This window comes from Podarcis tiliguerta (assembly GCF_965153285.1).
Source record: "Podarcis tiliguerta genome assembly, chromosome: 7".
NCBI lineage: Eukaryota > Metazoa > Chordata > Lepidosauria > Squamata > Lacertidae > Podarcis > Podarcis tiliguerta.
The window spans coordinates 77,116,086-77,132,688 of NC_139540.1; the positions used below are offsets into that span (position 1 = coordinate 77,116,086).

Here is a 16,603-nt window from a genome sequence, read left to right on the forward strand (position 1 = left end):
CACCCTCTTGTTGCGGTCGGTCTCCTTGGCCTCCTTCTCCTCGGGCCCCTGCCGGATGATCGCTCTCAAGGCCACGGCGTTGTTGGTGCAGCAAGCTCGGAAGAGGCTGAGCGCCTCGGGGCTTCCCGTCGACGAGTCCGACTCTCCCAGAGACCAGTCGTCGCCGTCGTCGTCGCTGTCGCCGTCCGCCCGCGGCGGGTAGAAGGAGTCGTCCGAAGCGATGCTGCGCGTGTCCGGGAGGTCCGAGAAGTCCTCGTACTCCTCGTAGTCGCCGCCGGCGTCGTCCTCGTCGCTTCCTCCCTCAGCGCCGCCGCCATCGCCTTCGCTGCCCCTTCGCGACCTCTCCGCCCCGGCAGTTGGGCTGGAGCTGACGACGACGCTCCCCTCAGGCGCCGCGGCTCCCGGCCCGGCAGGCTCCGAGGGCGGTACGGGCAGGTGCTTTGCCGCGGCGGGACTCCGGCCCTCCCCGGCCGCTTTGCCGTCTCCAGACAGGAGCACCATCGTCGCCTCCCTTCACGGAGGGAGGTGTTTGGACTTTATTTCCCTCGGGAGCTTTTACCTTTGGGAGCAAAAGGTCGCCGCCAGGTCTCCTGCACGCATGCATCCGTGTTCAGACGTGCAAGGCCCGGCGGGATGACCAGGGAGGGAAGAAGAGGGGCCGGGGACCTGCGACATAAAGAGCTGCAACAGGCACCCCTGTCTTGAGAGGGAAATGCCACCTCCCTTTTCCAAAATAAAGGGGATGCGTGTGTGCGCAGCGTGGGGCAAAGCTGAGCTCTCTAGTATCCAAATCTTTTTATGATTCTTTGCAGAATATGGATAGGTATCTTTTCACAGTGAGAGCAAGAGCATACTGAGAACAAGCCACAAATGCTGAGCTCTCTAGAGAAAAAAACTTGGCCCCAAAGACAACATCCTCACACTCCGTGGAGCTCCCTCTGTACAGGGACGCCACTTTTTTTTTTTTTTGTACTAAAACACAAAACCCAGTGCAAGTATTTTGGGGGAAGAAAGAGGCCTGCGATGCCCTGACATGCAACACAGCCCCTCTTCAGGTGCACACGAGAAAGTAGGTCTCTCGGTCCCAAATCTACTTAACTCGCACCAGAGCGACAAGATCAAGAAGGGATCCACTGAGGATCACACTCCCCCGCCCTCTTAGCTCAAGAGACCTTGCTCACACTTCAGATGCAAAAAATACTACTGCACTCATCCTTCTGCCCTACCTCGACTTCTATTGGGCCAAGCGCAAAGAGTTGGGGCTTTCTTCCCGCATTTTTGTCAGGTTAAAAAGAAAAACCAGGCATTGGCGACTCCAGGCTATCCTAGCCGTTGGGATGACAAGGCATTTCTTGCCAAGGGGGACCGAGCAGCGTCTCACCCCACCTCCTTTCCCGCCGCAGCTTGCTGATGCGCGTGGGTGACACGGCGGTGGAAAGTTTGGGGAAAACACGAGCGGTCGCTCCTGACGCTGTTGCAAAGCGGGAAAACCCAGGCTCGTTCCTTTCCAACGAGGCGAACGAGAATGCAACAAACTTTCTTTTCCTCTTGCTTTTCTGGGCAAGGCGCTCGCTGATCTCCAGCAAAAAACCAAAAGCAGCACTTCTCACGCTATCCTGTTTCAACCGATCACAATACTCCGAAAAGGTTTCCAAAGCTCCTCGCTTTTACCAAAAGGGTGACTTTTGCAACCAGGAGGGTGCTTTTTTTCCCGCCAGAAAGCGATACCGAAGTTTGTTCGCACGCGGCAAAACTGGGAGCAGCTGAACTGAGAGCCTCCCCTCGGGGACCATCCGATTTCCAGAAATTTTATTGTAACGGTCGGATGAGCTAAAGCAAAATTTCTCCGCGCCGCCGGCTGCTTTTCAGAAGGCCAGCCACTCTTTCGTAAGCCCTTGTCGCGAAAACGAGGGAGGGGGGCGGTGCTGGAGAAAAACCACAACAATAAGCAATATTTCCGGCGATAGATCTTGTTCCAAATATGGTCCGGGGAAGACTGCGGGAAGAGACAGAGCGACCGACACGTTTAGAAAACTCCTGGCAGTGACTCTTAATCCGATCACCAGAAGATTGAGGCTCCAGCTTAGCATGTTGACATCAGGGACACATTTGCAAAGCGATTTACATGCAGCTGTCCATGTTGGGGTTTTATGCACCAGCGAAGAAAATTGCTATTGACAGGTGAGTAATTTGAATTCCCTGAGTACCTTCAACTTTATCTCCTGCCGGGCTTCTTCTCCTTTTCTTAGTTCAGTAGTTTTGCAGGCATGTATGGCTTCGCTAATGTTTTACACGACCCCACCTCCAAGTTTCCTCAGGCTCGTCGTCAGATGTCCCCATACTTTCTGGGCGGCGGGTGTGAAAAATCGGGGTGGGGAAGAGTAAATTAAAACATAAATGGAGTTGTTACAGTTGCTGAATACAACTATTCGGGAACCCATAACTTTTGCGGCGCGGAGCTGTGAGTTAACATCGCTGCGGGGAAAAGTACAAATCCATTGTATGAAGAGACAAGTACATTTTATACACGTTTTAGTGGTATATTTTAAGAGTGAAAGATGCGTTTGAAAAGTAATCACACGGAACCTGCTTTCTTGGAATCTCCTATTCCACGTTTGAATGTAGTAAATCCCTTGAAATAGTCGCACGAGCTAGTCAATACAGAGATAATAGTCAATTGAGTTAACGCCAAGGAGGCAGTGGTTCTGTGGCATTTTTTAAAGTAATACCAAGAACAACAACAATCACAGAAGTTGGGTGGCTTTTCTCAAAGGGACCAGTGTAATAAATACGTCAGAGTAAAGACCTTTGTAGGGTTGCAAGGTAGCAGTTTCAAGCATAGCTATTTAATAGGATTATAGTTTTAAATGCCTGTGATCTGTTCCATTCATCTTGTCTTTGAGTGATCTATATTTAGAACTCTCTATTGGATGCTTGTCTGTTGCCAGTGGACCTTTTTTTTCTTGCAAGTTTTTCTGCAAATTGACATAGATTCAATCCTTCTTGTTTTCCCTGCTGCTGCTGCTGCTGCTGCTGCTGCTTGTGCTTGTGAGTGAAGGGAAAGGGAGCAGGTATTTAAAATTCAAGAATTTTAGTATTTTCATAACCACATTAAAAAGCTGTAAGGAAGACATATACATTTGGATTTCCAGCGTAAGTTTAGATCATCCTTGCAAATACGGTAATTATTTGCACAACTTGTTCAGGGCAAGTAACAATTCCTTCTCTGCAAGCAACTTGCCAGAGCTACTGCAAAATATGACCCATCATTTATTGGTGTGATCAGTACTTCCGTGACATGGTCAGTTTATACTTATTATCCTCAAGCTTGCCTTGCCTGGAAACAAGGTGTAAGCAATGTGGTGTACGCTATACTGCTGTTGGATTACAGCTCCCATCAGCCCCTGCCAACATGGTCATTGGTCAGGGATGATGGGAGTTATAGTCCCAAAACATGGAAATGCATTATGTCGGCTATACCTAACCCCATTAAACACAACGGAAACTAAGGAAACACCAAAGGATTGTTCTGTATCAAAAGAGTCCCAGTGTTGCACTCAACCACAGTTCCCATGGTTCTTTGGAAGAAGCTGTAACAGTAAACCAATTTTAAACTAGTTTGAATCTGTCATTTATGTGTGCTCTAACAAAGTTATCAAGGGAAATTCATTGGAGAGGGCGCAAGGGATAAATTGAAGAAAAGGTAAAATATGGTAAATACAGTATAGCAAAAAATACAAAGGAGAAGCCAAGGAAGAGGGGAAATAATCTAAAAGAAAAGCAGCAAATGTGTGTTGCCTTAAACAGTAAACACTTGCCAGTTTCTCCTCACTTGACAGTGAAATGTTGTATCCAGATACCCTGTTTGCTTTAATTACTGTTTTCATCGTAACAGTGTTTCTTGAAACAATATAGGCAATCTCAAAAGTTATTTTGAAAGCATACCCTACGTCCTGCTTTTTGTGACATGGAGTGAGACCTGGTAAAAGACAACTTCCCATGTTGTGCTTTCCATTTTTATTTAGGACCATACACATTGGTTGATCTAGATATGAGCATTTGATAGTGGTGTTGGAAGATTGTGGCAGGAGAAGAAAAGAGTTTTCTCCCTGGTGCCACCGCTAGATCTAAGTAGCCTTTTAGATGTGCTTAATTTGTTGTGTGGGATGTGCTTGAGCTGAATCTTGACATAGAATTCAAAACATTTAACTTGAAAATCGTTCACTAATCCCAGATATGTGTCATGTGGCTGTGATTACTCAGAAGTGAAAATCACTCTGCATGTGCTCCAAGGTGCTGCCTTTATTGTGATTCATATGCTTCAGGTTGAGATTAACTAGTTTATATTAAGATCTGCCATCAATGGAAATTTGTTTTAGCATTATAGTCAGGGTGTGCCAAAAAAAAGCAGTTAGCAGGTGAGTTTTTTGGAAGCCTGTTTACATTCTAAAGAAATATATTTGTTATGTTTTATCATTCTCATGGTGTTTTATCTGCACTCCTAAGTTTGAAGTATAGATGATGAAGGAACAACAAAGCCTCAGGCAGCATCAGTTCCTTCACTGAAGGGATTTCCATGTTCCAGGATGCACATGTTCTTCTTGCAGTGTGATGCCAAGCATCATTAAATAAATTTGGAAGTCTAATTACTCCTGCATTCAGTGAAGCTTAGATAGCTTTTTTCATTATCCTTAATGATACGGGCACAATTCACCAGGAACTTCTCCCATACAGATTTCATTAAAATGGATGGGATTCGCAATGTGTATTGATTTTCAATAAAACTTGGAAGAATGCAAAGAGCAATGTGCTTTGTGCAATGGCTCCACCAGTAGGGGATCCTTAGCCTCAGTTCTGCCCTCTTAGACTTTAGATGTATCAATTGCCTGTTCAGGGAACTCCGTGTGCAACTAATTACTACACCTCTTAAATTACCGTATCCACTGGCATTATGAAATTCCACTTCATCTTTGACACAACCCATTGCCCAGATGGCCTCACTCCCTTCTGTACTATTAATTAAGGTGTGCATCCGGTGAATTAAAAAACACAAATACAACAGTACTTTTGAAAGTCAACATTTGTAACTAGACCTATCTATTTATGCCAGTGGTAAAAGCTTTAGGGTGAGCAGTCAGGGAGGACCATGGAAATTATATAATACAGTAGTTGTTTCCCTTGTAAGGTAGCTAATACGTTGGGGTACACAGAACAGATGTAAGTTACTACTTCTGCCATTCACTTAGTTCTGGATTCATTCCATCCTCTGTGAAATAGCAAAGATAATAACATCTCTTCAGTATGGCTTGTCAGACTACATGGTTCCTTTAACCAGGACTTTCCATCTCCTGTTTCTATAGAAAGTATAGCATAATAGTGTTCCATGGTTTCTGGAGCTTCTGAAATGAGCAAGCAGAGGTGAATATAACTGTGGCAAAATGCTGATCTGCTATTATTAGTCTGAAAGCTGCTCTTCTGGTTCTCTCTCTCCACCTAAATAGAACTGGCCTTGACTGGTAATTAAATGGGAGGGTGCTTGGAACTCTATAAATGCTGTCAAGGAAGACACTAATATACTGTAATAGTTAAATGAACCCAATATTACTCATGCCTACATGATCTCTTACAAATAATATTCCTATCATCAAAGATCCCATTTAATAACAAGCTCTGCAAACATTCTTGATGATCAAACATTTAAAAGACTGTATTTTATAAGAATGCTTGGATGTTTTGACATTAATATTATTGGCAGGCAAGAAGCAGGATCCAGCAGAAATTTCATGAACTGCAAGCAGTTTATTTTAGCTGTTGCTAATAGTCTTAAAAGGTATAATGTGCCTGCAAAATGCCTACTTCTTTCTTCCTTTGTTTATATTTGCTATTTATAATTTATAAAGCATATCTTTTGTACCATGCACTGAACATTACTTAAAAGAAGTGAACTGTGCTTTCAGAGTAACAATCTAATTTTTTTATTGTATACATAAAACAGTATGTTCCCTTGGGTTCAGTAAGGTTACAACAGCATTGATATTAAATATTGTTGTGGGAGTGTTGTTTGAGCTCTGGGCCTTGGGTAATATATTGTGGCACAGCTCAGCTGTTCACAACAATCACACACTTCTTACACAAACTGCAACAGAGAGATTTGCACTATTTGTGGATTATTACATAGTGATCACTTTCAGATGCTGTTCATTCAGCAAAAGAGGGGGGTCCCAGAAAACAATATACCTTGGATGTCAAAGTCCAGGGTAGAGAAGTATGTCTTCAGCATATACTGAAAGCTGTACAGTGAAGCGCCTCTGTGGAGAGGGAATTCCACAGATAAAGCCCTCTTCTGGACCGCCATGCCCCACACTTCTGAGGGTGTCTCAGAACTGCCAATAGAACCCCCTGTGCATATCTTAACACCCAAGAGTATTGGTCAAGATGGAGACAGCCTTTCACCTGTTTGGAACCTGTCATTCAGGACTTTTAGACACTAATGTGAGCACCTCAAATAGGTCCTAGAAACAAACAGGTAACTAATGTGGCTATTTTAAAACGGGATCATATAAATTCTAACTGCAGGGGTGGTGAATCTTTGGCCCACGGGCCAACTTAACCAACCAGGGGTTCCACTTTGGTCCACCAGGCTATTCCACCCCCCAAAAAAGCCCCACGCCTACCCACCCACCAGCTGGTGTCACTGCTGTCAGCTGATGGTCAGGGTTTAATCATGAGTTGGCAGTGTTCCCAGCAGGGAACCGGATCTTGCTGCCAGGCAGCAGGATCTAATCTCCACTTTTCAGCTGATGAGCAGAGATTAAAGTCATTTGTCTTCTCCTTTCAGCAGGTAATGGGGTGGCGCCAATGCTACTGCCTACCTGCTTAAAGGAGAAGCAGAGCAAGGTGCTGTTTGAAATAGCCTCTTCCCTTGGGGTGGAGGCTAGGAAAGAAGTTGCTTCAAAGAATGCTTTGCCACTGTAAGTCAGTCTCCATGCTTCCAATGGAAGCACAGCACAGAGACTGCCTTTAAGCACCATTTCCACCAAGCTCCCTCCGCCTTTAAAGGAAGAGAGAAGCTGGTTCAAAGGTTGCTTTGCCGCTTTAAGAGAGCCTCTGTGCTTTCATCTTGAATTAAGATGGCGAAGTGAATCTTCCAAATCTGAATTTTAACCACTTATTTCAAAACTTCACTGATTTTGTGGTTTCTTATCGAGTGCCCAAGCAATGATAGGTATGAGGTTGCTAGTATAAAATATATATGAAGAGCATTTGGGTGAATCTTCATTGACACACCGAATAATCCTCTATGTGTCTACTTAGAAGTGAGTCCCATTTAAGGCATTGGGGCTTACTCTCAGGGTTGTAGTCGCAGGTGTATCTTTAATCAAATACTCCAAGAACAATGGACATAGTTAGGCTAAGCCTTAGCAGATGAAGCATTGCCAGTTGATTTCAGGGGGGGAAAACACTTTCCAGGCATTTTAGAAAACCCTTTGCTGGATTAGTCCAACAGCATTATTTTAACTGGTAGGAGGACTGGCATTTTTTCTGCTCACATGCTTTAACAACAGCCCAGCACACACTACTATCCAAAGAACAGCAAGAGGAATTCCGCTCATGCAAAGAACTTTTGCTGCTCCCTTTCCTGCTTCAACTCTTTACGCCTGCTGAAATCTGTTCCCTGGGTTGGTATACCCTCCTGAACAGCATGACACAGGCTGTAACTGAAGGGTGGTGGGGAGAATCAGCAGGAAATGGTAAACCTCTTCCTCCCACACTACTAGGAGCTCTTTCAATTTAAGCCGCAGGGATTAGATAATGCTTCTTTCCTTAAAATGTTCACATGTAAGTAAAGCTTTAAAAGGTATGGAATGGAGATAAGTAGAAGGATACCTGAAAAAACTCGGTTGTTTGGTGAATTTTTGTATAGGGGCTTGCAGTTAAAACCACAGGAGCAGGAGCAGTTTTTCCTTTTTTTAAAAAAAGAAGAAGTGATAACTCTGACTGGTGGGCAGAACAGAAAAGCCAAGGTAGAGAAAGTCTTGGAAAAACCTATGAGCCACTTAGCAACAAAAATTACATAGTGATAATAATTAGCAACTGCCATGATCAGCAGGTGTGCTAAATGTAACCATAAATGAGACTAGTCAAGAATTCAAATAATTTATGTCTCATAGGAAATGGGAGCTGTTAAATGTTTGGAAAATGAGAAACTGAGTGAAAAAGCTAAATGGTCAGTGTCTTTCCCCCACATTTTCACATATTATTTCATGTCATAGTTTATTTCTATACTTTTTAGGCAAAGGTCTCTGAAGCGGCTAACAAAAATTAAAACACAGATTGCATAGTAAAATACAAATCATTGCAAATGAATATATGTTGTATTTTAATATACTGCTACCAGCACAGATTTTAAAAAGACTGAAAATGCACAACACCAAGAGGTCAGCAGCAACAGGCTCGGTTACAGGGGTACCTCTGGTTACGTACTTAATTCATTCTGAAGGTCCGTTCTTAACCTGAAACTGTTCTTAACCTGAAGCACCACTTTAGCTAATGAGGCCTCCTGCTGCTGTCGTGCCGCCGCGCGATTTCTGTTCTCACCCTGAAGCAAAGTTCTTAACCCGAGGTACTAATTCTGGGTTAGCGGAGTCTGTAACCTGAAGCGTATGTAACCCGAGGTACCACTGTATCGTAAAAGGCTTAACATCTGCCACAAAGAGGAGAATGAATAAATCAAATGTGTTTCCTAAGGAATGTAATTCTAAAGTCACCATGGAGAAAGTCTAGTCTCACATACCCACCAGCCTAATGGTAGGATACATAACAGTGCCCCCTCCAAAGATCTCAACAAGTGAGCAGGCACACAAAGTGAACTGCTCCTACTTGATCCAAGGGTCTCCATCACACAGATCAGCATTCTAATTCAAGATCAAGCCCTGGTTGGCCAAGGTCCATTTACTGACCAGGCATTCAACAGTAGGCTAGGAGGGAAGTCACCATAGGTTGGGAGAAGAATTGGAAAGGGAAATTCTCTTACATTCTTAACCTTTGCTCCCCGGAAGAGCCTAACCTTTTACTGCCATCTCCTTCAGACCACTACACTCATAATTGTGAGGCCTAGTCCCTCTTACCCACTAAACATAGTATAAAATATCCAGAAAATGCAAAACAGGCAGGAATTAATACAGAAAAAAGGCTTTAAGGCTATGAACCATATTTCAAAGTGGAGCAGTGAGTAGAGGAACCAGAATTGCAGGTGGCAACTGAGAAAGCCCCCCTCTTTCCGATGTAATATAAAATGTAAGGTGCCGGGCAGTGTTAATAATGCGACCCTTTCATACAGATTGGTTTTGGTGTTGTTGCCGTTGTTGTTCTTTTGAGATCCTTCCAACTATACAATAATAATAATAATAATAATAATAATAATAATAATAATAATAATAATAATAATAATTTATACCTCACCCATCTGGCTGGGTTTCACCAGCTACTCTGGGCGGCTCCCAACAGAATATTAATTATAAAAAACCGTCAAACATTAAAAACTTCCCTAAACAGGGCTGCCTTCAGATGTCTTCTAAAAGTAAGATAGTTGTTTATTTTCTTGACATCTGAGGGCATTCCACAGGGCAGGTGCCACTACCAAGAAAGCCCTCTGCATCGTTCTCTGTAGCTTCACTTCTCGCAGTGAGGGAACCTCCAGAAGGCCCTCGGAGCTGGACCTCAGTGTCTGGGCTGGACGATGGGGGTGGAGATGTTCCTTCAGGTATAGACTCAATATAGATTGTATACTGTAATCAACATCCCAAGGACCTTTATAGGTATGGTATTGTATGGTATGGTATATGTCCTCCAAGTACTCCATCCCACAAAAATGGAAAGAGCAGAAGCAGGACCAGGAGTAAGAACATAAGAAGGTGGAACATTTATTGAAGGAAATATTCTCCTTTCCCCCTTAGCTGGCCAAGGACCCAGACCTAGAATGGAGACAGCGTGAGTTATTGAGAATCTCTGCCTCTGGGATGTTGCACCAGTTATGCTCTTGCCCAATTTTATAATGAGACAGAATTTTACTGATAATATATCCAATGCAGATGGAGCTGTCTGAGTTCATTATTTCTGCAAGCAGGAGAGTGTTTTAAAAATAAACCCTAGAGCATAAGAAAACCTTTGTCTCATTCCAAGACAATATGGTGAGACTGTGCCCTAGAGAGGCAATCTTGAATGCACTCCACCACAGAACTTCAAGGGGTGTCGGATAACACCAAAAGACTCAGTAGTAAGAAAAGTTTAACATTAATTAAAATAATTACTGCAAAATATGTTTATTTCATGAATATCCAGCTGCTTCTACAAACTGTTTTTGCTTTGTAAAATTGGCCTGAATAGTTAATGGCGGGACAAGGGGATACTGTCAACAACAGGTGTAGCAAAGGCAATTTTCAAAAACCCAACCTTAATTTCCATCAAAGTTAGAATGCAAACTACTGGGCATCAAAGCTGATTTGATAACTGTACACTTACATGGTTTTGTCTTTAAAATGTTATTTTAAAAATATGATTGGAGAGGTAAAATGTGCTTTGCAAATATTGAATTAATTAAATTACGGTACAGTACCACACACATTCTGCTATATCCATGATACAGGCAGCCAACCCAGGCAAACCTCAACCATACCTGAACAGAATCCCTGAAGTTCCAAAGGTTGTGAAACCCATTTTGTTCCTGGAACAGATTTTGTTGCTATACTGCCAATTCACAGTCACAAAAACCCCTAAACCAGAAATATAATTTTTTGTTTAGAGTATACAAAATATGTATACTTTGTGTAGTTTTCATATTTTCTAGCCGGGACAAGTAAAATATCTAAACAATAAAATAAAAGCCAAATCACATAGTTACCTGGAAGTAAGATACACTGATTTCGAGGTGAGCCTTTGTTTTTTGCAGCTGATGGGTCTCAAACCCCCAGTGTGTTAGGGACTTCCCCTGCATACAAAGACAAGCTCCAGTGGATTGAGCATCTGACACCAATAATGGGTCCAACAGTCAAGAAGATGGTTTCTGCATGGGCTGTAGAGGAAGTGAGGCGCAGATGGGACTCACCCACCTGGGAAGGTAGCCTGTCTAGGAGAAGGAAAACTCATCCCAAACCTCTAGTGTCTTGCGGCATATCTTCAGGAGAAGTAAAGGCTAAGGAATAAGGTGTTATGTACTGAGTTGAATAGGATCCAAACTGCAGCAGTCTGATTGGTCCTAGAACAATAGGATTCAGAATGCAGCAGTCTGATTGGTCCTAGAACAATGCAGCAGTATGATTGGTTGGCAGGAACCACCCAATCATGCTCCAGATATAAGTGAATCCACAACCTGATTGGCTTACAGTAGAATTCCAGAATTAGCCAATCATGTGCAGCCCATTGTGTAAATAATGTATATAAAGCAGATACTTTGAGGGGACTTTCATTCATTCCTCCTCACCACTGTGAGCTGAAATCACTTTACAACTCTGAGTATATTTCAAAACCCTACACAAATCCAGAGTGTAAACCCTACACAAATCCAAGCTGGCGCCAAACGTATTCTGGGAAGAGGGTCTTATTGTCTGGGCAGCCCACGACTTCCATATACACTGCTCAGGCTTGCATCCTGGGGAGGTCATTTTGGTGCTGCTAATGCAGCAGTTTGACTTCACTCGTAGAGGCGCACTCCATTGTCTCGAGCAGACGGATGGCAAAAAAATGTACAATATTCTCATGGAGTTCCTATTGATTTAACTGGGAATTGTGCAGAATGTCCTGCTGAGCTGTGTCATTTTTACAGCAGGTTCTCCGCCTCTTCAGCATTTGGAACCTTATCTACACCTGGATGGCTGCCAGCAGGAGTCCTTATGCAGATCACTGCTTTGAGGAAACAAATCCCCTGTCAGGTGTGGGTGTACCATTTCCAGACGTGGTCGAGTCTGTCCATCCGCCAACTGCCTTCACCTACATCTGCTACATCCCCATCTGGGAAATTACGAGACTGAAAACATTATGCTGAAATAGCGAGACGTCCTTCATATGTTTCGTATTGGCTACCGTAATAAAATTAAACAAGAACAGAAACAGCCTCATGAGGAATTAATCCTGAAACAAGTATAATACTTAATTACTTTTCCGGCAGAAGGGTCAACACTATGCATACATATACATACATACATACACACACACACACATATGTATAAACAACAAACAGATTGTTCTCACTTATAGATGGGACTAAAAAATGGTGAAACGTTGGGAATTTGACATGATTGAGCTAATTATCCTTAACAGATTAATCTGACAAGTACAAATATATTGGTTGGGTATACTTTAACTCAACATAGTGTGTTCTTGCTTAATTTAGGAGCTAGAGTGGATTATCTTTACCTGCTTTCTAGTTAGATCATTCTATAATTAGTTACTGCTTTTCTATCAATTAAAAGCAGACCTGGTTCACTAACTCCCCACCCCCTGCCCCCAGTCTTAATGCTATAGCCAAGAAGACCCTGCCCCATATACCTACCAACCGTGTCCCATTTAGAGATTCAAAGGTTAGGGACACAGGAAGCTGCCTTACACTGACTCAGAACAATGGCCCATGTAGCTCTGTATTGCCCACACTAAATGGCCATGACTTTCCAAAGTTTCAGACAGGACACTCCCAGCTGGGAATGTGCTTCAGGACACCTGGAGATGCTGGGAAATTGAACTTGGGACCTTCTGTATACAACACAGATGCTCTACCACTGAGTTACCATCCTTCCTTTGTGCTCGTTGTGACCATCATTTTGAATTAAGCCCAGAAATGGACCAGAAGCCAATCTTGGGAGTATAATATTGGAATATTGTACTCTGAAAAACCAGCCCTCATTGCCATCCTAATTGGAGTATTTCAAAGTACTTGAAGTTTATGAATACTTTTCAGAGGTACTGTGTGGTACTAATCCAGTCTGCCCGGTAGTAGCCAGCTCTGTCATCTCCAGCAAAAGTAGGCAGCTGGTGCATTAGCAGAAGCTGAGCAAATATACTCCTGGCTACAGTGGTCAATGGATCATCCATTAACAAGACTAGACCTAGGCCCATTCCCAACATGTGAACTGGATCCTTCAAGAGGAGAGCAACCCTGTCCAGAACAGATTGTACACCTAATCCGAGATCAGCTTTCCTACTGACCTAAAGCACTTCTGTCTTATCTGGATTACTTTTATCTTGTTAGTTCACATCTAGTCAATCACTGACAGACAAGAGTTCAGGACCTACGTTGCCTCCCTAAAAACTAATTGACAAGAAAGTCAGAGTTGGAGATCATTAGCATTCTGATGACACAAGAACCACTGCAACATTGTGCTCCCTAGCCCCACCCTGGCAAGTCACTCCAGAAGAAAACCACAGTCAAGATCCCAGGTCAGTGGGGAAAATACAAATTAAGCTTCCTTTCCAGGCCAGAGCCTCACCTGGGATGAGGTGTGGATGGTCCATCACAGATAAATCATTGGGTCTTTGCCAATAGAGGTTGCCAAAAATACGCTGAGCAATGATATAGGCTACAGGAAAAATTGTCACCTTTTAATGGGAATGGGGGAATGGGGGGAGGGAGGAAGCAGACAGAAGGGGAGGAGTTGTTTTGCAAAGGGTTTTCTGGGAAGGAGGAGGAAGGAGGCAGAACTCCACCTGAAGATCAGATACATCTTGTCGGGCTAGGACAAAGCCACGAAGATGGCATTTGAGATGCCTTGGGTATCTAGTGCTGTACTACTGGGTGAACAAGCCCCTATTGAGATGTGAATGTTATAAATGCTGCACTCCCTCCATTGAAAGCTTCTGGTGCAAATATGTGAAAAATAAACTGTATCATAAAGTCACGACAGTCTCCGCCACATCTTGATTGCTTACAGAAACATGACCCTGGGTAAGACGCCTCGAATCTCAGGAGAGATTGGACATGGCATGCAACCTTTGTAACACTATGTTCAATCAGACTTACTTCCAGGTAAGTATGTATAGGATAGCAGCCTTCAAGTGTGAGCAGGACTGCTTTTAATAGTCACCTAAACATTAACAGGGACACGGGTGGCGCTGTGGGTAAAACCTCAGTGCCTAGGACTTGCCGATCGTATGGTCGGCGGTTCGAATCCCCGCGGCGGGGTGAGCTCCCGTCTTTCGGTCCCTGCTCCTGCCCACCACCTAGCAGTTCGAAAGCACCCTTAAGTGCAAGTAGATAAATAGGTATCGGTTTATAGCAGGGAGGTAAACGGCGTTTCCGTGTGCTGCGCTGGTGCTGGCTCGCCAGAGCAGCTTCGTCACGTTGGCCACGTGAACCGGAAGTGTCTCCGGACAGCGCTGGCCCCCGGCCTCTTTGAGTGAGATGGGCGCACAACCCTAGAGTCGGACACAACTGGCCCGTAAGGGCAGGGGTACCTTTACCTTTAAACATTAACACTGAGAGTGAAAACTAGGAAACTATGTAAGGTATTCTGAGCATTGTCTTTCTTTTTTCACCTCCGGATTCCCTGGCCTTGACAAACACTTATTTATCCCTACGGGCGTGTATGAATGCTGGTAGCTAAGTGCAGTTTAAACTAAATAAATGTAAATCAGATAGCATTGTTTATTTTTTAAAAAATGTACTTTCTGACTCTCACTTGTTTTGTTTTTTAGTTGAATGTAATATAACAAAATGCATTTTTTCCCATAAAATTATGCACGAAAATTATGCATGCACACTTGCTTAGCGAAGATAATGTTATCTGCCTCAGAAGTCTGAAAGAAAACATTAATATTTGACTTTTCAGGATATCTTTGTATGCCTTTGATTTTTAATGTCTAAAGAAAATGAAAATCAGAGAGTGGGCAAACCTGCATTGGTGTACCTTAGCTATTTGGCTACTCTGTAAAGACTCTTCCTTTAAAGACTCAAATCCCAGTAGCCACACAGAAAATGCCACTGACCTAACACCATAGCTTCTTACATCTTTGACAAGCTGATAATTTGTTATCCTGGCTGTGCTGGAAAATTGTAGTGATGTGAAGTTGCAAATATTCTGGAGTCACCTGCAGTACCTCATCCTGCCAGCAGAACGTCTAGCTTATTCTGTCTCGCGGGTCTACAGGGGAAGCCACAGTTATCTCAAGACTTTGCTACCTGCTAAAAAAATAGCAACTACCTTGATTGAGTTATGGTGGCTGCTGATTAATTTATTTGAAACCTTTTGAGACTATATGAACTAGTTTTCACTCTGTTATTGCATGAAACTCAGGAACTAGGACGTTGATTTGCCAGGAGCAAAAAATGGTATCACTTCACAAAATTATCCATCCAGAGCAAAGAGAAGTGAGGCTGTACCTACTAAGCATTGCTGCTGGTACAGGGACCCCCGAGAAAAAATGCCCATTTCCTTTGCTGTGTGACTTGGAAATCCAGGTTTCCTGCCAAGAGGTTTATCATCATTGGGGCATCCATTCACCTTCACTTTTTTATAGCAGGGAGGGGGAACCTATGGTCCTTCAGATGCTAATTACCTCCAACTCTTAGCAGCCTCAGTCAGCATAGCCAGCAGTCAGGCATGATGGGAATTGCCGTCTAACATCAAAAGTGCTACAAGTTCCCCACCCTCCTTAGGCATAAGAGATTCAGCAGGGCAAAATTTGATTCAGTTTGCATTAAAGGTGAACATATGTTAATTGGAATACAATCATCCTTTGAAATTCTCACTTCTCCAAATTTTGCAATGTAATTTTCCAGCCAAGTAATTGTCAGGAGCTTGTCCTACACTTAAGTAGGATCCTGGTTGAGACACATACCCAACTGGCATGTTCTCTCCCTCCTGGTTGATCGTTCGGGAGCTTCAAAAGCTTTCTTCTGCCCGAACATCAAAGCGACCGATGCCAACAGACATTGGCACACTTAGGGATCCGCAGAGTCTTCGCAGCTTGCGTAACAGAACTCAGCAACTCAGCATTTTGGCTAATCTACTTTATTTACATATAAACACACACGGAGCACTGGCTCCCTCTCTCTCTAGCATCAAGCAGCAAAGAGAAAGAACAAAAGATAATAGTCCCACCTCACGCAACACAGTAACACAAACATCCTGTCTCCATCACTTCCCACTCTGTGGACTGAAAACATACAACAATCCCATGACTGCAATCATGGAGCAGGAATTCTAACAATAATACAGTATGTGCAAAAATGCATATACTAAGGTAAACTGCGCATGTATGCATAAAAATAGCATTCGAACAGTTATATTAGGGGAAATTGCATACAGAAATGTGTATATTAGGAGAAATTCAAAATATTTTACTGGTAATACATTTAGAGAGAGACATACAGTGGTAACTCTGAATACCCACACCTCCGGTTGCGTATCCTTCAGGATGCGAACGCGGCAAACCCAGAAATATTTTTCCGGGGTTTGCCATGCGCACATGTGCAGAAGCGGTCTACCGTTGTGTGCGCATGTGCAGAAGCAGTCCCTCCAATTGCAGAAACCTCGGGATCCGACCAGAGCTCTGGAACAGATCCCATCCGCAACCGGAGGTACCACTGTATAGATATAATCATAAACAGATGAAG

The 16,603-nt window shown here is 43.4% G+C and overlaps 1 protein-coding gene and 1 long non-coding RNA gene across 5 annotated transcripts in view; one reads left to right on the top strand and one right to left on the bottom strand.

The window, feature by feature from the left end:
* ANKRD33B (ankyrin repeat domain 33B) overlaps window positions 1-2,163 on the bottom strand; it is a 34,729-nt gene extending 32,566 nt beyond the window's left edge. For 2 of the 4 annotated variants that reach the window (XM_083449497.1, XM_083449496.1), the window contains exon 1: window positions 4-2,163. In XM_083449497.1, the coding sequence (XP_083305623.1) occupies window positions 4-501 (498 nt within the window). In that variant the 5' untranslated portion in view covers window positions 502-2,163. The remainder of the gene's footprint in view (window positions 1-3) is intronic. The other 2 variants (XM_083449499.1, XM_083449498.1) reach the window with 1 other exon arrangement.
* On the top strand, window positions 2,056-12,232 carry LOC310681678. The gene is made up of 2 exons (XR_014513501.1): window positions 2,056-2,181; window positions 11,822-12,232. It is a non-coding gene; the product is annotated as an uncharacterized lncRNA (long non-coding RNA).
* Window positions 12,233-16,603: the final 4,371 nt, after the last annotated feature.